General features: G+C 37.3%; 3 protein-coding genes across 4 annotated transcripts; 1 reads left to right on the top strand and 2 right to left on the bottom strand.

Annotated features, from left to right (window-relative positions):
- Window positions 1–1,909: 1,909 nt before the first annotated feature.
- Window positions 1,910–3,925, top strand: LOC138403733 (putative nuclease HARBI1). The gene is made up of 2 exons (XM_069505391.1): window positions 1,910–2,400; window positions 2,493–3,925. Exons 1-2 carry the CDS (start codon window positions 2,131–2,133, stop codon window positions 3,252–3,254), a joined length of 1,032 nt encoding a protein of 343 aa, XP_069361492.1. The 5' UTR covers window positions 1,910–2,130; the 3' UTR covers window positions 3,255–3,925.
- On the bottom strand, window positions 3,250–6,285 carry LOC117991961 (uncharacterized). Of its 2 annotated transcripts, XM_069505392.1 has the most exons (6): window positions 6,135–6,285; window positions 5,623–5,942; window positions 4,900–5,122; window positions 4,723–4,824; window positions 4,486–4,557; window positions 3,250–4,142 (listed from the first exon to the last, which is right to left on the bottom strand). In XM_069505392.1, the coding sequence occupies exons 1-6, from the start codon at window positions 6,169–6,171 to the stop codon at window positions 3,877–3,879; spliced, it is 1,020 nt and encodes a 339-aa protein (XP_069361493.1). In that variant the 5' UTR covers window positions 6,172–6,285; the 3' UTR covers window positions 3,250–3,876. The 2 variants fall into 2 exon arrangements, with proteins under 2 accessions (XP_069361493.1, XP_069361494.1); XM_069505393.1 differs by having other exon boundaries at window positions 4,900–5,120; window positions 5,623–6,285.
- Window positions 6,286–18,258: 11,973 nt separating this feature from the next.
- Jra (Jun-related antigen) lies at window positions 18,259–20,600 on the bottom strand. Its single transcript, XM_034979570.2, has one exon. It carries the CDS (start codon window positions 20,499–20,501, stop codon window positions 19,785–19,787), a length of 717 nt encoding a protein of 238 aa, XP_034835461.1. The 5' UTR covers window positions 20,502–20,600; the 3' UTR covers window positions 18,259–19,784.
- Window positions 20,601–21,742: the final 1,142 nt, after the last annotated feature.

Here is a 21,742-nt window from a genome sequence, read left to right as displayed (position 1 = left end):
ATATATAAAAGGAAAAGGTGACTGACTGACTGAATGACTGAATGACTGACTGACTGACTGACTGACTGATCGATCAACGCACAGCTCAAACTACTGGACGGATCGGGCTGAAATTTGGCATGCAGATAGCTATTATGACGTAGGCATCCGCTAAGAAAGGATTTTTGAAAATTTAACTCCTAAAGGGGTGAAATAGGGGTTTGAAATTAATTTTGTAGTCCACGCGGACGAAGTCGCGAGCATAAGCTAGTTTAAATATATTCTTATTTTTTCTAGAATCCTTTGTTTTACGTTCGATGACTTATTTACTTACTTCAAATATATATCTCAAACAGGACGTGCAAGTTTTTCTTTTTACTGATATTTTTCCTATATAAATTCAAAATATCCCAACATGCTTAAAACGTGTTAACAATAAAATATAGCATAGGTACTGTTACTGTAAGGTTTGTAAGATAATTTTATGATTGAGCCAAAATAAAACTATGTTGTAGTTAGGTATAAGACAAAAAAAAATTCAAAGCAAAATATCACCATATTTAGCAAAATATTGGTTTATAATCTGTAGTGGGTAGAGGTAATCGTATAATTTTGGTCATCTCAAGTTATTTTAGGTTTGTTTGGCATGTGGGTATGGACCCACATACTGAAATCAACAGAAATATAAGATGCTTTAGCAACAGATGATCCTGCTGTAATGTAATACATCCTACAAAATGGCATCAATTAAAAAATACCAACGGTAATACAGACTTCTAGTAAATTCATTTGAATCCATTAGCTAATTACACATAACCATTTAGTAATTTTAATTACTTAATCGAGTATTTTTAGCGTAGACATAGAATAAAGTTAATATTATAATTAATTTCGACAATCCCCTTAACGGAACAATATAGGTACTGTGTTGGAACTTGGAACGAAACAACAAAACAGTCAATTAGCTAATTTACTGTTAAGCCGCTACGGCTACGCCCTCATTTCGTAACTAATTATGCGCCTTGAAGTCCATAAGTCTTTCGTGTTACATAATCTATTTATACCGGGAGTCGAACAAGAGCCGAATGCAAAGAGATTTATTCAACGATCGAGCGATACTTTCATGTATTATCCATGCCACAATGCTCCATGTGCTTTTGCTGACACTGCGTAAGTATAGCAAAAAGTAGTCAATGGAGCAAAAAAGTAGTAACTAAATGCACATAATATTGAAGTACCCAGTGCATGGACATTTTTCAAAATACACTGATTTCGAAATGGAGTAGTATCTACTTAACTCAACGTGCGTTTGTCTGTGTGGCAAAAAAAAACACAATTGCATCCACAAAATATGTAGTAAGCATGTAGGTAGTAAGTATTTTTCGTGACGTGATCAAATCAGAAATGAGGAGATCCGTAGGAGAACTAGAGTAACCGACATAGATCAACGGGTTGCGAAGCTGAAGTGGCAATGGGCAGTGCACATACTCGTAGTTCGTAAAACCGATAGAAGTTGGGGTCCCAAGGTGCTGGAATGGTGACCTCGCACCGGAAGACGCAGTGTTGGAAGACCCCCCCACTAGGTGGACGGATGACATCAGACGAGCCGCAGGGAGCCGCTGGATTCAGGCGGCGCAAGACCGTGGCGTATCAGTCCCTACAAGAGACCTATGTCCAGCAGTGGGTGGACGTCTATCGGCTGATGATGATGATGATGATGAAGTATTTTTCATAAACACATTTCCGAAGATTTCTAATACTTCTGGTTCGGGTTCGGTAATTTTATTGCTTCTATCATTTGCTTTGATTCGGTTGAGGCCTTGAAAAACCCCCTCCCGAAACCAACACCCATATTCTAAGTCGTGACCTCATGATTTACTCGACTCGACTCAAGCTCAGTGAGGCGATTTTATATTCTTACACCCATATTCTAAGTCGTGACCTCATGATTTACTCGACTCGACTCAAGCTCAGTGAGGCGATTTTATATTCTTAATTGTAACTTTTCACCTCAACTCAAAGAGTTTCCTCACTCGAGGTGAGTGCGAGTCGAGGAAGCAACTGTCAAACGTAAGGTTGATCGCCATCTACCTTAAGGAAGTTTTTAAGTGATTTGTAATCAAACAACGCATATTTTACCTGATTTTTATAATGTCTTTCGAAGAATTCATAGAATATATGTACGATAATCCCTATAATTATTTATCGCGACGTTATTTACGTGATGCAGAAAATCCGATAGAGGTTTTTGATGAAAATGAGTTCAAAATTAGATTTCGCTTCACCAAAAATATTGTGGCGGAGATTTTGTTACCGCTATTATTCCAAAATAGTGCAAACTGTAATAATCGTGGATTGCCAATTCCACCGATAATTCAAGTGCTAGTAGCTTTGCGATTTTACGAAACCGGAAATTTTCAAGTAAGTGGTTAATTACTTAAGATTGATTACCTAATAAGATGGAATTGATAGGACCTACCTACTTTAATTATTATTATTGATATTGTTTGCAGATCGTTTGTGGAGACTTGCACAAAATAAGCCAATCCGTGATATCAAAGATTGTGGCTAATATTTCTAAGGCTTTAGCTTTAAAAATAGGACGCTTCGTCAAGTTTCCCGATGCTCCTGAGCAAGCAAATGTGAAGATGCAGTTTCATCGCGTTGCCGGATTTCCTGGGGTTATAGGATGCATTGATTGTACACACATACCTATAAAAAATCCAAATCGGCAAAACGCTGAAGTTTTTCGCAACCGTAAGGGTTGGTTTTCGATAAATGTGCAAATAGTATGTGGCCCACAAATGGAAATATACGACATTGTAGCACGTTGGCCGGGGTCAGTTCATGACTCTAGAATATTTACAAACAGCAGATGTCACATGAGATTTGGAGAAAGGGAACTTGCAGGCTTACTGATTGGCGATAGTGGTTATGCCCAGTCGTCATACATGTACACGCCTGTTCATAATCCACAAACTCAACCTGAGTTTAGGTACAACAGAGCTCATATCAGCACTAGAAATATTATAGAGAGGTTTAATGGCGTATGGAAAAGAAGGTTCGCCTGTTTGAATAGAAAATTACAAAACAATTTACCAAATACATGTAATATCATAGTAGCATGTGCTGTGCTGCATAACATTAGTATTGAGACCAATCAAGAGATACCTGAACCCATGCCCAACCTTGATGTTGTTCCAGTCTTACACAGTAGTGATACAGCACGAGGTAGCGTTATTAGGGCTGCATTTATAGCAAGACATTTTAGTTAGTAGTAGGTACTATATGTATAATTATTTTCAACCTTACCTACTTGTTTTAATTAAAGTTTGTTCATAGTTTGTTAAATACTACTTACATGTAAATATTTTATATACATATTTTATTATAAGAACAAGAATTCCATTTAAAAAAAATTAAATTAAAATAAATAAGACAATACGCAAAAATAGGATTAGAAAAATAGCCTAAGGATATTTGAGGGAAATAGTTTTTAAACAAAGTTGTAATAAATAATGTTATGTTATAGAGTTAAGAAGTAATGTAAGAAATTTTAAAAAAAGCTTTTATTATTAACTAGTGTATGCCCGCGACTTCGTCTGCGTGGACTACACAAATTTCAAGCTTGTAATTTACCCCCTTAGGGGTTGAATTTTCAAAAATCCTTTCTTAGCAGAGTAGGCTTACGTCATAACAGCTATCTGCATGCCAAATTTCAGCCTGTTACGTCCAGTAGTTTGAGCTGTGCGTTGATAGATCAGTCAGTCTGTCAGTCACCTTTTCTTTTTATATATTTAGATAATAATATTCTATCTTATAAATACTACTCACGACTTAATAATGTATGATGTATAGTTATAAATAAAATAAAATAAAATAAAACAGAACTCTGAATTAGTTTTTCATGTTTTTATTTTTAAATAATAATAAAGCTAGTTCAGCCTCTTCTCTCCTAGCCCTATTGCAGTGAAGAAGTTCCTCTGCAGCTTCCCTCTCAGCTTTAGACCTAAAGAAATTCTCCTCCGCTGCCTTCACCATCCACTCCTTCTCTGCGATTCTGAACTTGTGAAGTTCTTCTTCTCTTTTTTGGGATCGTTCATAATTTTTTTGTCGGATGTTGAACTCCTCTTCAATTGCCTTAGTTCTAATATTTCTTGATCCTGAAAAAAGTAACAGTCATAATTATATTACAAGCCCTAAATAGTTCAGCAATATGTTTTTGATTTCTTGAAAATAGTCGCCGGCTCACGGGCCTCCTCTCCGAATGAGACGGGTTTAGGCCATAATCTGCCACTCTAGCTAAGTGCGGATTGGCTGACTTCACACACCTTCGAAAACATTATGGAGAACTCTCAGGTAAGCAAGTGATAATATTTTAATTGCTGTAAACGTACAACGGCCCGGGATCAAACCTCCGACCTCCCGAATAGGAGGCCGACGTCTTGACCACTTGGATATCGTCGCGCTACGCGCTACTAGGTATACTATATTTTTTACAAGTACCTTGTGATGAAGCTGCAGTATAATCAGTCAAATGAGACTCAGGGAGCCGAGGCGGAGTGTTTACAATGTTATCTGTGAAAATAATAAAAAGCATGGTTAGTTAAGATTTTTCTGCAGTCTATTTTATATTTTTTATTACTACTATACTTGAAGGAAATTCTGAAATAAATTTTTAAGGCATATCAAATACTCCAGATTTTTTTATGATTTTTAAAATGTTAATTACGAGTACTTTACCTCTTTCTGCCACAGACTCATTTAAACTTTGTGTTCTGCTTTCAAAGGTAACAGGCAGATCTTGAGGTGTAGATGGGAAGATCAAATGGCCTATTTGCAGTTCTGTGAACAAAAAAAACCATATATTAAAAATCATACAAATTGCCGTCTTTTTATATATTTTTTTGTGACATTTACCTTCACTGCAGGGAATATTATCACTGTCAATAACATCTGTTAACTCCACATCTGTTTGCTCATCAAGAGCAGCTTCCAGTACCGGGTCTGAACTAGAGGTACTAGGTAAAGGATTAAAAGATCCACCGCCTGTTCTCATCCTTTCCCTTTTCTCTTGGGCTAACACACTTTTGCGTCTGGTTTTCAAATTATCCCAACATTTTTTGAGTTGAGCTTCAGTTCTCTGAAAAAAAAATTGCCATCTTTAACGTATAAAACAGTGACGACTTGGATTTAAGAGGATTATATTATATTTCTTGAAAACCCTAGGATAGCACTAAGGAATAATTTGAGAAATTTCAATAGGATATTTAAATCTTGTTGGAATCCAATAAGAAATCGTGGGAATACGCTAGTCTATATATATATAGTAATTAGATAAGGCTAGCTTTAAGTTTTATTGCATTAAAAAAAAAAAAAAAAAAAAAGTCTATATCAAAATATAAGGTTACCTTAACTAAAAAAACTATAATATTAAAACTAACTACCTGATGTATCAAAGCACACCTCAAACCTCCTAAGAGAATTTGCGTAGAGAATTTACAACGTAAACCTTTGAAGGATTTTAAAATTTTACCCGAGCGAAGCTAGGATGGCCAGCTAGTAAAATATTGCGCTCAAGCGTTTCATAAAGTTTGCCAAATTTAAGAAAAGAATATATTCTGAAATACAGTAGGTACTTACTTTTGAATTTGTTTCCATGGCATTAAACTCCTGTGTTAGGCGAGCCCATGCAGTTTTTTTAATTGCTGCACTTCCCATAGTAGTTGCCATGGAGTTTAAATTATATTTTAAAACCAGCTCTTGCAGACAAATCTTTTCATTTTCATTGAAAAACTGTCTTCCAGTTCCAGCCATTTCAAAAAATAATACTTGGGTAACAGGACAACGCAACTCTAAACACAGTGAAGCACTACGTACGAAATATTTTTGGTCGCAAGCAATCGGCTTCTCAAGTATCACACATTTTTTAACAAACATTTCTTTTTGTTTCAAGTGGTTACCTATTAAAATTTTATGTTTGTTTTTGTGTTGGCTTGCATTTGTATTTTGAATTTTAAGCATCCTGGCACAAGTATGTGACCCTTGACATTGAAAGTTACCTCGCTACAGATAAAACTTTGTTTAAAAGTAAGGTTAGCCAGCACAACAAATGAAAAATTCCTCTAAATAATGACGTAATTGTTGAGTTTTACCTCGACTCAGCCTCGACTCCACTCGACTCACACTCATTCGAGGAACCTCATTATTTCCTTACCCTTACAACTAAGAATACCAATTTCGAGGTTCGTTCGAGTCATTCCTTGAGGCTCCCTCGAGTGAGTTGGAGTCGAGGGGCTTTCGAGGTTGCGACTTAGAATATGGGTGCAAGTCCTGGTCTCGGCCATGCCTGGCTTTGCAGTTCACGCCCCATTTGTCGTGATGATTCGAGTGATAAGATGAAACATCTTTAATCTTTAATTTTATCTGTATTGCGAGCAAACACACTTCGTTATAGTTAATATCGGTTATAATAATATGGTCGGTAATGTCAACACGGGCCTCTCGATGTTTTATAATACGGCGACTATTTACAAACACGAACGTGTTTATACCGTGTGCAGTAGGTAGGTACTTCTATGCAAACGTCTCGATGTTATTTAAATACTTGTATTTATTATTTTATTGCTTTTACATAAACATCGCTGCTGAATAACAAATAAGTTAAAAATGGAACGTTTTATCGGCACGCTAACTAAATCATTTGATTTTTATTACTTATCGCCCCCAGACGAAAAAAATAAAGATGAAAAAGATAAACATAGTTTTGTATGTTCGAGTAAGAGCCGGTTCCCACTTGTCGGCTGTCGGGCCTGGATTTTAATCGGGTATTTTAGTGGCAGAACATTTTGACACAAAATCGGTTTCAGACAAGTGTGAATAGCTCCATATAAATTAAAATGTTCTGTCACGTTTCCGATTAAAATCTGGGAAGGACAGCCGACATGTGGGAATCGGCCCTAAGGGTACCTACATAATATAATGATACAATTAAAAAGTCATACGAATAAAACATTTTTGGGACCCGTAGTCTAAAGATTCAAGGGCCCTAAATTTAATGGACACCCTACATTTTCTAGTACGAGAGAGTCGAGAAGGTATGTGCGATTAACCCAATATTAATCGAATATCTATTCTCGACTCCTGTCTATGCTGAAAAAAATATACTTAATCGTTTATTCGAGCTGGTTATTTATTGTTTAATTTATGTTAATGGTCGTACGAGTATTTCCCTTACATAATATAACAGTGTTTATACATCGCTGACCTATTTATTTTCAATTTTATACGCAGTACGCACCATCTACTAAGTTGCTGATAAAATTACTACCTAGTAACTAAGTACACCTACGTAGGTAGTAAATACATGCTTAAATGCTTCTCTGAGCTATGTTTATCATGATTTATGTATTAGGTAGGTATGCCGATTTCTACGATCCCGTGCCCCCAAAAGGAAAAATCATTTTGTTGTCCGTCTGTCTGTCAAGAGTTCAAGATCCTCATTTTCTCATGATGCGATATTAAATTTTAAAGTAAGTATTTTTATCACTAAGTACCTACAATATTATAATTGTACTTATCCTTAATCGTTTCAAAGAAAACATTCACTCGTCGTTAAAAAATTCCGTGAAACCCTTTACATACCTATTTGATAAGATAAAGAACGGAAAGCCACACTCGAGGCGTCCCTTTCTAAGAAATATTATAAAGCCATAACTCTTATGCTTTTCTAATTATTGATTCCAGCAATCTAAGTAGGTTAGGTACCCAAGCATAGTGCGCGCATAACAAAATTATATAGTCCAATCTGCGCGCCAAAAAAAATTATAGTCCAATCTGAAGTCTGAACACGAGGCGTATGACTGCGTATTGTCCAAAACAAATTGCATGTTGCTAGTAGTGTAACTTCAGATTGGACTACCTACTTGTTTAGAGATCACTGTATCTTGTTAGGATTCTGTAGTAAACAAGGAAGTCTTATTTAAAGTTCGCCATATCCGTCTGTCGGAAACGTTTATGTGCGGAAGCCAGCCCAGAGTGAAGAAAGAAAGAAGAAGATCCGTCTGTCTGTCTGACCGTCCGTCCTTGCGTGGCTTAGCTTTACGGATTTGTGTGGTGCTGCGTGGTGGTGGCTGCTTTTTCCTGCATGGTTAGCAGTGGGAGGGCGGGCGGTGCATTTCGCATGCTGCATGTTGCATCATACAGATTCGACCTGTTTCAGCGGATTACAGCAAATTACAGAAAATTTGGTTCATTGTATATCATGGACTTCCGCAAAGTAACGCCTGCTTCTATACAACATAATATTACGAACGAAGTTATTTAAACGGTTTTTTTTACTTGGCAAACACGTCAGATGTAGTAAACTGTATCGTAAATCGTAATATCGGGCTAGAAATTATACTTCAGCTTCTTTACAAGTTGGAAGAGGTCCAAGGGAACCACTACCGTCGCGCCGTGTGCGGTCTATTCTGCCAAGCTAGTGACTCACGCGTACAAAAACCCGCCAAGTCCGAGTCAGACTCGTGCACCGAGGGTCCCGTACTTGAATATTTTTTTCGACATATTGCACGATAAATCAAAAACTATTGTAACGCACGAGGAGCAGGAGAGTGAGTGAGCGAATGAGTAGTGGCGAGGTGAGGCGAGAAGAGGGGAGAGGAGGCGTGGCGAGGCGAGGAGAGGAGAGGAGAGGGGAGGAGTGGTCGCGATGCATAAAAGCGGTTGTCGGGCCGCACGCGCGCATTATACCGTGTATTTTTGAGTGATTTACTTGCTTCATCATAATCTTGTGAATATGGAAATTAAATTCCTGTTGATTTATACAAGTTAACATCTTTTATTTCTGAGTGTTGTAATATTCAGAAGTGGTATTAATAAGGCCCACAAAAACTCACAATAAAGCGAAAGAAGTAAGGAATGTAAGTAAGGTTGAAGAGGATGCAAAGTTCAGAAAGATTACGGAAGAGAGGTTAGAAGGAAGAATCACAGACCTGTCTGTGGGAAGAAGACGTTGATTTTTTTATCAAGACCCTTATGTGTAAGTGCAGATGAAATTTAATTGCCATATCACGAAGTAAAGTGAAGGTTATGTTTGAATTTATTCGAGGGTACTTCAAAAAAAATTAAGGAAATCGTGTTATTTAGAAAGCTAGATTAGCAAATTGATCAGTTGGGCTAAAATCATTCAAATTGGAATCTAAATTGCTGGGTCAGGCACGTAGTTGGTATAACCTAGAATTATACGATCACAATAAGGAAATAAGGAAGACGATGTTACTGCAGGTTTTTCCTCGATACCATGGTTATTCAACGTTACTGGAGAAGTTGATGTCCGAAAAAAAAAAAATTCCGAACCAGACCGTGAAATATTTTCAATAAAAGTGCTACAAATACTAGCTTAGTAACCAAGGAGTAATTTCATGCATAAAACACAGCCTACTGAGCGAGTAGCAAACGAATTAGCTTTTCAGTGCATTAGTCCAGAGTCCAGACGAATTATACGAGGAAGGGAGCACTATCAGTCGTGCCGAGCAATGTTCAGAGAAAGCAAAGGTAATAGTGCAAATCTATTGATTTATTATTATACCTAGGTATGGTCTTTGACAATCGAGTTTCAGATTTTGATATCAAGTTAAGATTTTTATATCGAGATTCGAGTTTCGTTTAGGATTTTGATTTTGAATTTAATATTTTGATGTGGGTGTTTCAAATTTTCATCTTGAGTTTAACATTTTGATATGGAGTTTAGGATTTTGATATTGAGTTTTAAGATTTTGATATTGTTTTAAGATTTTGTTATTGAGTTTAAGGTTTTCATAAGGTTTTGATATAAAGTTAAAGATTTTAATATAGAGTTAAAGATTTTGAATTTGTGTTTGAGATTTTTTGCCATATAAAGTATACACTTACAGCTGAGACAGTATGGGGAAATGCTACATAGCTTTTGCAGAAATTCGGTTCTGCAGGTTCTGCTAAGATTTGATTCAGTTTAAATTTTAGTTTAGTTCTAAATGTTATTTACATTTTATTGAGATTTACAGTTGATTCAGTTTTTAATTTCTATTGAGTTATTGGTTTATAGTAGGTGTACGAATAACTGGTTTAATTCATAGTTTATTAAGTCATTGGCTTAGTACGAGTCATTGGTTTACATGTTGGTTTAGGTGAATTAGGTGGTTTATGTGCAACTGGTTTAATAAGAGTCATTCATAGTTCATTAAGTCATTGGCTTAGTACGAGTCATTGGTTTACATGTTGGTTTAGGTGGATTCAGATGGAGCTATTGGTTAAGATGGAGGTATTTGTTTAGATGGAGCTATTTGTTTTAGATATAGCTATTGGTTAAGATGGAGGTAGGTATTGGTTTAGTGAGGATTTGTTTAGATGGAGCTATTGGTTTAAATGGAGGTAGGTATTGGTTTAGATGGAGGTATTTGTTTTAGATATAGCTATTGGTTAAGATGGAGGTAGGTATTGGTTTAGTGAGGATTTGTTTAGATGGAGCTATTGGTTTAAATGGAGGTAGGTATTGGTTTAGATGGAGGTATTTGTTTTAGATATAGCTATTGGTTAAGATGGAGGTAGGTATTGGTTTAGTGAGGATTTGTTTAGATGGAGCTATTGGTTTAAATGGAGGTACGTATTGGTTTAGATGGAGGTATTTGTTTAGATGGAGCTATTGGTTTTAGATGGAGCTATTGGTTCAGATGGATGTAGGTATTGGATTAGATGGATGTATTTGTTTAGATGGAGCTATTGGTTAGATGGAGGTAGGTATTGGTTTAGATGGAGGTATTTGTTTAGATGGAGTTATTGGTTTTAGATAGAGCTATTGGTTTAGATGGACGTAGGTACTGGATTAGATGGATGTATTGGTTTAGATGGAGCTATTGGTTCAGATGGATGTAGGTATTGGATTAGATGGATGTATTTGTTTAGATGGAGCTATTGGTTCAGATGGATGTAGGTACTGGATTAGATGGATGTATTGGTTTAGATGGAGCTATTGGTTTTATATGGAGCTATCATTTTAGATGAAGCTTTATATGGAGCTATTACTTTAGATGGAGCTATTACTTTATATGGAGCTATTACTTTAGATGGAGCTATTACTTTATATGGAGCTATTACTTTAGATGGAGCTATTGGGCTCAGATGGAGCTATTGGTTTAGATTGAGTAGTTGACTTGGATTGAGAAGTTGGTTTAATCTTTAATCTTTATTTGATAAAAAAAAATTTACAAGGTATATATAAGTTTACATTGAGCAGTTGATTTACTTTAAGCAGTTGGTTTAGATTGAGCCGTTGGTTTAGATTGAGCAGTTGGTTTAAGCAGTTAGTTAAGTTTAAGCAGTTTGTTTGATTGAGCCGTTGGTTAAATTTGAGAAGTTGATTTAGATTGAGCAGTGCATTTAGTTTGAGCAGTTGAATTAGATTGAGCAGTTGAATTAGATTGAGCAGTTGACTTAGACTGAGCAATTGGTTTAGATTGAGCAGTTAGTTTGGATTGAGCAGTTGGTCTACTTTAAGCAGTTAGTTTAGTTTGAGCAGTTAGTTTAGATTGAGCAGTTGGTTTAGTTTAAGCAGTTGGTTTAGATTGAGTAGTTGGTTTAGTTTAAGCAGTTGGTTTAGATTGAGCCGTTGGTTTAGATTGAGCAGTTGGTTCAGTTATTTAGATAGAGCAGTTGGTTTAAGCAGTTAGTTAAGTTTAAGCAGTTTGTTTGATTGAGCCGTTGGTTAAATTTGAGAAGTTGATTTAGATTAAACAGTTGGTTTAGATTGAGCAGTGCATTTAGTTTGAGCAGTTGAATTAGATTGAGCAGTTGACTTAGACTGAGCACTTGGTTTAGATTGAGCAGTTAGTTTAGATTGAGCAGATGGTCTACATTAAGCAGTTAGTTTAGTTTGAGCAGTTAGTTTAGATTGAGCAGTTGGTTTAGTTTAAGCAGTTGGTTTAGATTGAGTAGTTGGTTTAGTTTAAGCAGTTGGTTTAGTTGAGCAGTTGGTTTAGATTGAGCATTTGGTTTAGTTTAAGCAGTTGGTTTGACTGAGCAGTTGGTTTAGATTGGAGCAGTAGGTTTAGTTTAAGCAGTTGGTTTGATTGATCAGTTGGTTTAATGTGAGCAATTGAATTAGATTAAGCAGTTGGTTAAGATTGAGCAGAAGGTTTAGTTTGAGCAGTTGAATTAGATTGAGCAATTCATTTAGATTGAGAAGTTGGTTTAGGTTGAGCAGATGGTTAAGACTGAGCAGTTGGTTTAATTTGAGCAGTTGATTTAGATTGAGCATTTGTTTTAGATTGAGCAGTTGGTTTAGATTGAGCAGTAGGTTTAGTTTGAGTTGTTGATTTAGATTGAGCATTTGGTTTACATTGAGCAGTAGGTTTAGTTTGAACAGTTGATTTCGATTGAGCTGTTGGTTAAGATTGAACAGAAGGTTTAGTTTGAGCAGTTGAATTAGATTGATCAGTTCGTTTAGATTGAGCAGTTGGTTTAGGTTAAGCAGATGGTTTAGACTGAGCAGTTGGTTTAAATTGAGTAGTTAATTTAGAATGAGAATTTGTTTTAGATTTAGCAGTTGGTTTAGATTGAGCAGTAGGTTTAGTTTGAGTAGTTGATTTAGATTGAGCATTTGGTTTACATTGAGCAGTAGGTTTAGTTTGAACAGTTGAATTCGATTGAGCAGTTGGTTCAATTCAAGCAGTTGGTTTAGTTTGAAACCAACTGGTTTAGATTGAACAGTTGGTTTAGACTGAGTAATTAGTCCAGAATGAGTTTTAAAAATTTAGATTGAGAGTAAAGGTCTAAAAACTTGAATTGAGTTTAGAAGTTTAAAATTGTGAGCCGAGATGACTTAATTGTTAGTTGGAGAGCTAAAGTGTGTTCTTGCGCCGCGCCAATTGCGGTGCAATTGTTTCAGGACGGCCGACTGTAACGCACGAGGAGCAGGAGAGTGAGTGAGCGAATGAGTAGTGGCGAGGTGAGGCGAGAAGAGGGGAGAGGAGGCGTGGCGAGGCGAGGAGAGGAGAGGAGAGGGGAGGAGTGGTCGCGATGCATAAAAGCGGTTGTCGGGCCGCACGCGCGCATTATACCGTGTATTTTTGAGTGATTTACTTGCTTCATCATAATCTTGTGAATATGGAAATTAAATTCCTGTTGATTTATACAAGTTAACATCTTTTATTTCTGAGTGTTGTAATACTATTATGTATAAAAATAAATAAAAATCTGTTTTAGAATATGAATATACCTGTAAATCTCTTTCACATGATACCCCACTTGGTATAATTATCTTACTTTGAAAATTGAAAATACTAATTATTTGTTCATTAACACATTTTAATTTTTTTTTTGTGTAATGTAACCACAAATCCACGATTTTCAGATTTATTCATTTACTTATGCTATATGACCTAACTACCTGCCAAATTTCATGATTCTAGGTCAACGTGAAGTAGGTACCCTATAGGTTTTCGTGACAGATACGGACAGATAGACAACGAAGAGATCCTATAAGGGTCCTTTTTGTTTTTTAGGTACGGAACCCTCTCAAGCGAAGGGTTCCGTAATCCATACCATCGTACAAGAAATAGGTAACACTTTTTTCGTAATTTTCATGGCGGCCATTTTTAAAATAAAATTGTTACAGCGGCAATAGAAATACACATTCTGTGAAAATTTCAAGTCTCTAGGTACCTATTACGGTTCACGAAATACAGCCCACTGACAGACAGACGAACAAACCGTTAGCGGAGGCTTAGTAATAAGGTCCCGTTGGCACCCTTCGGGTACGGAACCCTAAAAACATACAAACAGTGACAAATGTGAGGACACTGTTGAGCGTCTTGTTGAAAGACTTATTGTTCGCTCTTTGTTTTTTTTTCGTGGAAATGTAGCTTTTCTGTCGAGTGTACAATTTAGTGTGCCTAGCTACAACCTACCTGCCTAGTGCCTACAACTAACAAAACTGACCCTGAGCTATTTTTAGGGTTCCGTACCTCAAAAAGAAAAAAGGAAGCTTTATTATTATATGATCACTTCGTTGTCTGTCTGTCTGTCCGTATGCCGAGCCTGTCAAGAAATCCTATAGGGTACCTAATTTCCGTAGACCTAGAATCATGAAAGGCAGGTAGGTAGCACAAGTGAAGGAATAAATCCAAAAACCGTGAATTTGTAGTTACATTCTTCACTCTAAACAGTGTCCACCACGCTGGCCAAGTGCGTATCCCTGATTTCCGGAGTAGATGACTGACGTCTATGGTATGACCGCCGTCTGTAGACTCTAATAAAACTAGAATATAAATTGAAACTTTTCAAAAATGACAAAAGTTGGACTACCTAAAGCTTGGATCTAAAGCCTTGCAACTGTTCAAATCATCATCAGAAAAATTCCACGGTCTGGCTCTTTATCAAATAACTCGTAATCTTGTTTGTGTACCGAGCTCGTCATTGTTGGAGAATTCAAAGTAAAATATTTCAGGAAAAACAAAAATATTGATAAGAATTGCTGTCATAATCGCCGTCGCTTATCATAAGAGGAAAAATTTGTTTTCCTATCCGTTGTCACGTTAATTGTGTGTGCTAAGTATTTTTTATTACTAACTACTACCTACTAACAATTAATTATAAGTTTGTTTGTACCTTAGGCTAGGCACAAGATGAATAAACTTCATAGTTTTTCCCAACCGTCAAATAAATATAGCTGACCATTAGCTGACGCATTTTAACATTTAAGAAATTTTTATATTGGAAATCTGTAAAAATGACGATTTTTTCATCATATTTAGATGAAAGAAAGAAAAGACGTTTATTTATACAACTATAGACGTTTATTTAATACTAGTTGATACCCGCCACTTCGCCCGCGTGGATTTAGTTTTATAAGAACCCTGTGGGAACTGTTTAATTTTCCGGGATAAAACGTAGCCTATGAGCCTATGTCACTCTCCAGGTCTTTAACTTTCTTTTAAACCCGTGCAGAAAATCACGTCAATCTGTTGCTCCGTTACGATGTGATTGAAGGACAAATCAACAAACCAATAAACTAACAAACCAACAAACAAACACACTTTCTCATTTATAATAAGGGTAGTGGTTTATATTTTGGCGGTTGTGAAACAGACTTTTAGTACATTTTATTATACCTACTGTACCATAGATGCAGGAATGTAGTCATGTACTGTACAAGGGGTTGCGTTACGTGACGTCTCTATTTCCGCGAGTTGCGAACGTTTTCATCATTTTCTGATGAGTGTTAATGGAAATTTATTGGTACGAGTAGCTACCTACTGCAAAGGGTAATCACCGGAATAAATCAGTATAGATGTGTGTGATTAAAATTGCTGGTCCTTTGAGCCGGATAATTCCGCATCATCATGAATCCGTGATAATTAAAAATCGTGTTATAGGCACTCTAAAATAAGTTCATAAATATTAATTGACAGTAGTCTCTTGCAATGCTTAAGTACTATTTGAGTATTCAGCACTGCAAATAAAATCTGGAATTTGTTACCGGTTGTTGTAAAAGGCTATTTATTCGCTACATGGAGAGTAGGTATGCCAAAACCCAAAACGAATAAAGTGAATCACGAAAAATTCGGAGAGGAGCTTGGTTACATAAATGGCAAGGTTTGTAGAACAGACTTTAGTTAAGCGACGATGGTTGCAAGAATTGGTATAATGTGCCTACCAAACAATATTTTACTCATAGTTTTTTTTTTAATGTAGAAAAACTACCAATGGCCGAGACACCACAGCAGTCATCATATAAAATGTGTTTGCTGCCAAAACAAATGTACTCCTATGTGGCTGTGTTCAGTTAGCGTCATCATATATTCGGATGTCCGGTTAACAGTCATTTTGGCAGCTATTCTCGTCTCTCGACCTTCGCAGCTAATGTGCCATTTGTGTGACAACAATGTTTTTTTCGTGGTTTTTTAATATCAATTTATAATTTTATACCATAGGAATAATAATGTTTATACATTTTCATACATTTAACCAGTCAACACAAGATTTTTTAATCGATGAAAAACTTATTCAAATTCAATTTACTTATGTATTAGGTATATTGTGTTCACTGATGTAAGAGGAATATTGTGTCTAATAATGACATAAACTTAATAACTACTTACTACACTTAACTATCGTTACTTAATCTCCAAAGATGTTAGTAGAGGGATTTACTCATTTACAAGAGTTTTCTCATCAGAGGACTAATACATTTTGCAAACTATGTATAATGCACAGCATGTTGTTGTTGCTTCCACGGTCTGTCCCTAGTCAGCAGTGAAGGGGTTTTTTTGCCCCAGATAGCATCCAAGCCGTTTATCCAGGCCTTGGCAAACGTAGCCGATGCAATGCAGGACCATGGTGACGCAACAGCATCCTGAACGCATTGTTATACTAGTCCACCCAGAGTGCATTAGGTACTCGTGTATCTATATTGGATTGGTACCAAGTACAAATCAACTGAGGGCTTCACTTCAAGCTCAACAGCTGCTGAATTGCGAAACTTTTTGGTTTTGGTCCGAATAAATGATGATTTAGCATTTTACTGTAAGTTGTAACATACTAACAACAATGGAAGGTTCAGCCATTCAGATTTAAAATTTTGGTAAGTAGTTTTCTCAGAATAGCGATACTTAGCGATAGCGGTACTTATCCTGAAAGTTCCAAAAATTTTAAAAATTCGGCGTGAGGTATGGGAACACAGAATAAATAAAATGGGAGGACGAATTTCTTGAGTTTGTATGCAACTATTGTGATCACGAGGGCCTTGCACAAATACTCTCTCGCTTCACTAAGACCTAGTTAAATCATCAATTAGTTAAGTAGCTGATTTGAAGAATTAAGTCTTTGGAACACCTGTTATGACCAGTTAATAATAATTGCTCTTAATTGCTGCGTTAACTGAACTGGCTACTTAGTTATCTACGCAATGAATGCGTAGCTTTGAGTGCAGATTTTAGCGAACTTGACTTATTTACTTTTTAGTTATTGCGCTCGCAAAGATGAGGGAACTCAACAGCATTGCGAGACAAGCTCTCAACTGGAGCTTTCAGGCCAGGAGAAAGCATGGCGGGGTTAAACAAATTTTATGGCATGCGGTTCTGGTAGAGATCGCGGGAAAGACAAGGTGTCAAGGACTAAGTTTAAAACCGCTCAGGACACGTTTTGCTCGAAGACTTTTAATTTTGCTTAGAATATGATTTAACAATTTTTATGCCGAAAGTCCATCAAAATTAAGGTTTCATGTTACATGTAAATACAAGCGTAAATTTCCAGTTATATGTACCTACGTATATCGAAGTAGGTACGTCTATATTGTCGAAGGCTGTTGGAAGCCCCATGTAAATACAGCATTACTTAATATGAACTCGATTGTAGAGTTTTGATTCATTCCTTACGTGAGAGATTACGCAACATTCATACCATAATGTATTCTACGTAACATAGTCTTATCATTCCAATGATAATACGTTGGTTGATTTGTTTACCGTCGATATTGTCTAGATTGATCTGATTACGTTGCTTTATTCATCTCAGAGATATGAGATGCATTATAGCATAATATTAGTCACTCTTATCAGCACCATAGAAAGGACGTAGGCATCTACCTACACAATTATAGGTCACGAGTCACAACTTTTATTAGGTATATGTACTTGCAATGGAGTTTATTTCAGAAAAATAATATTTTTCATTGAACGCTGTTTGTTATTTTTTACTCTGACCATTCCAGAAGTATATTTCCCAAACAATATTGATTAAAATACCCTAATACGGTACCCTAAATAACATTAAGTTAATATTGTATTTAACTTTTATCGAATTATTGGATTTAGGCCGGCGGATGTGATGTGATTTGATTTATTTTTTGTCTTCGTCTTCAGGAATTAATTTATCGAATATGATCTTGTCTTGTGATTTTCGATATTGTTTTCTTCTTTCTACATGTCGAATATCTGGGACTAATATATTATGGTTTTGATTTCGACACCCGCTAACCCGTTAACTGTATACTTCGTTATGGGGTTCGAACATATTTTTTTTGAAACTTTCCGACGTTCGATTTATTCTTATTGTTGGCATGGAAATTGGTATAAAATTGCATCCAGAATATCATGCTGCAAATGCAAAAAACTAGATCATCTCCAATTCTCCATCTAATAAAACCTTTTGTATTTTAACATTAAGATTTTGTTAGTTTGCTTTTATGTTTAACGGGTTTGTTAGAAAGATTTATGGTACCTATTTGCGAAATAAAAGATAAAATTGAATGGTATAATAATCTTCATAATTTATTTTCTCTTTATTCTGTTTTATCATACAATACGTATTCAGTATAAAACAATATTCTTTGTTAAATTGATAAAAATATATTATTTTAGTATAACTGTTTTATCTTTATAAACTTACAAATTATTGTTAACATTCTGAAGAATCATTTCTGTATAAAAATAATACAAAAAGGTTCACTTGCCGTTCGCGTCTTCTATCTACAGTCCTACAATATCTCAGTACATAACATTCCATAAATCATTCTTACTTTAATGCCAATCCAATATATCACGGTCCCAACGGCAAGATCCCCAATATAGTCTATAACAATTCAACTTGTTAATTGGTATAATATTACTTATAATAATAACCTATAGAAGACAATGGTACAGAACAATTTAACTGTAGCGCATTTAATGGTAACAAAAACAATAAAAACAGGCTTCACTTTACAAAGCGTAGGCACTCGAGATTGCTACTTGATACTTAGTAATTAAACATTCTCACTAATAAATACATCGCACATTCAATCTCAACTCACACACTCATCAAACTCACTTGCATTCGTCAATCTCACTTTTTAATCGGACGGCCTCACGTTTAAAGACCTTTAAAGAGCACCGGGTCAGTTCTGAGACATTTTACAAAACAGCAACGTTGGACATACGTCTCGCATCATCCTACAAGGCACACTGTCTCACACACTATCAGTCTTTCACACTAGCAACATGCAGTCGTCGAGCAGAATCCATCAGGCATCGAGGCGCCATCATCCTTGTGAAAAACGTTAACCTTGTGCAACAAAACGTGATTCGGAACGTCCGACTGCCGGAGCCGAACACATGGCCGCCATTCCGCGAGGGCGGCGCAGGCGGAATTTTAATTAACAGAACATCCGCTCGTGACTTGTCGATGCGCCGTTGCCAGCTCAACGCGCGATCGCATCCCTTTCGCACCTATTATTTGTGGGCCTTGACGAGCTGTCTTCTTTCTCACTTGTCCAAATTCTGAATTTGTTTGACATACGTATATACACACCTCCAACATTTGGTAAGTTTTAGGTCCTTCGGGGTCACCGTACAAGCTAATGAACAATGACAATCCCAACAACACTGCGATTCGAGCAGTTATGGCAACATCACTGGAACGGGAAATTCGCCGTAAAACTGGCAACGTCGCCTCAACCTCGCTCAGTCTGCACTCAAATGACGTTGCACGATTATCCTTTCTAGTTTCTACAGTTCTACTCTACACTATTCTAAATGAGACAACGCAATACTGATACAAGGAAAATGATAACTGCGACTTACGACGGTAGCTCTCTCGCGACTATCGCTCTAAGTACACCCTCGTCTCGCGCTCAGGCGGCTCACTGCCACTCGACGACACATCACCGAAGTCCAGCTTACACACTAAAGTTAACTATATATTACACGGTAAAATTAAGATCACAAATCGCTTTGTATGCTGCGTCCGAGCGGGCGCGACTAGCATGGAATGTGGAGAGCGCGCGGGCTCGCTCAGAAGTGCGCGTCGATGTGACAGCCGCCGTTGGCATGCTCGATGACCTGCTGCTTCAGCCGCGATACGTGGTCCTTCAGCTTCACCACCATCTGCGCCAGCTCCGCGTTCTCGCCCTTCAGCAGCTTGACCTTGTCCTCCAGCTTGGAGATGCGCTCCAGCTTGCGCCGCCGGCACTTGGACGCCGCCACGCGGTTGCGCTGCCGCTTGCGCTCCAGCTTGATACGCTCCTGCGAGTCCATGTCGATGGGCGACAGCGGCGGCGAGCTGGCGGCGCTGGGCACGGTCTGCGGCTCGTCCTTCACCACAGGCGTGGGGTAGCGCTCCAGCGGCCGGTCCAGGTCGGCGTACACGCGGCGCGGCGCCGGCTCGCCGTGGTGCAGCTTGTCCAGCGCCTCCACGAAGGGGCGCGCATACAGCTCCTGCTCCTCCGTGGGCGCCACGGCGGGGAACAGCACGGCGCCGCCCGGCGTGGGCGTGGCCGTGGTGATCATGCCGTTCTGCATGATGAGCTTCTCCAGCTCGGGCGAGCCCAGCTTGAGCAGCTGCAGGTCGGGCGAGGACAGCACGGGCGCGCCGTTGCGCGCGCGCTTGCCGCCGCGCCCGAACTCCAGGTCCAGCGTGAGCGAGCGCTTGAGGCTCTCCACGGGGCCGCTCAGGGGGTACTGCTCGTCGTAGAAGGTGGTCTCCATCCCGTGGCCGAACTGCCGAACCATTGGTATCACTCGACTCACTTCACCAATAAAACTTTCTCATGCAACTACGCACATCCACCTCCTTTGACGTTCCACTTGTTTCTAAACATTGTTAAGAAACAACCACTGCTTTTATTCCATGACTCAGATAAGCTATTTTTAGAAATAACGTGATAAATTCGAACGTTCATTGGTCAAAAATGACGTGATATGTCGTGTTACTATGTTCCTATTGGCTAACGCGATAGTGGCGTAGCGCGAGGCCACAGCGGGCTGTTTACGACTTTGCGATTACCGAGAATCGAGTGCCTTATTTCCATTGTATTAGCGATAATGTTTTAAAAAGATTTTATAATTATTATTAGCTAAGATTATTATTGTTGCAAAGTACTTAAGTACATATTGCTTTATTGTACAAAACCCATAAGTGCTTAGATAGACAATAGAATTATTAGGCAGGTTACGGATTAAAAAGGCATAAGCTGCAATCTCTATATCTAAAAATGAATCGCTGAATGTGTTGCTAAGCACAAATCTCAAGAACAGCTGAACTGATTTCGCTAATTCTTTTTTATAATATTTCTTGAAGTACGAGGATAGTTCTGACGGAGAGAAAAATTTAAAAATTGGCTGAAAAAGTCAACAACACTTTTCTATATTCCCTTACAAAAGATTCATAATAATACTTAAAAGTCAATTTGAACTTTAATACCATACCATAAAGTTTAAGTGTAAAAAGAGACAGCGCTATACTGCTGGCATAACGAGACAGATTTTTGCCAGCAGTATAGCGCTGTCTCTTTTTCACAGGAGTGTTATAATGAAATTCAGTACAACATTATAACACTCGTTTGGATGCTTTAATGGTTATTAAGATATTGGGTGTTTTAATGTTGGCAATAAGCTAACTTTTTCAGAATCTTTTATAGAGGATTCATAATATTATGGGTGTAGATAAACATACTAATAGGTAGTATTGTGAAGAAAAAAATAATTTTAGACGTAGGTTTAATAATAGGACTTATGTTAGTACATTAATAATTGATTAGGTACCAACTAATATTCCAATGTAGGTAGGTAGGTACTAGGTATGTATATATAAAATAATAACAAAGCATTGACTATGTAGATATTAGTGCTTAACTAAAGTCGGATGTTTTTTAATTAATAATTTTTTTTAATATTCTTTTTTTGTCAATCATAAATATTTATTTTTAAATATTGTTTGCGAAATCATACAATGGAAACGCATTTGGAGCGAG

This window comes from Maniola hyperantus, chromosome 20 (assembly GCF_902806685.2).
Source record: "Maniola hyperantus chromosome 20, iAphHyp1.2, whole genome shotgun sequence".
In the NCBI taxonomy this organism is placed as follows: domain Eukaryota; kingdom Metazoa; phylum Arthropoda; class Insecta; order Lepidoptera; family Nymphalidae; genus Maniola; species Maniola hyperantus.
Note: the sequence above shows the minus strand (reverse complement) of the source record. Positions and strands in the feature narration are given on the sequence as shown.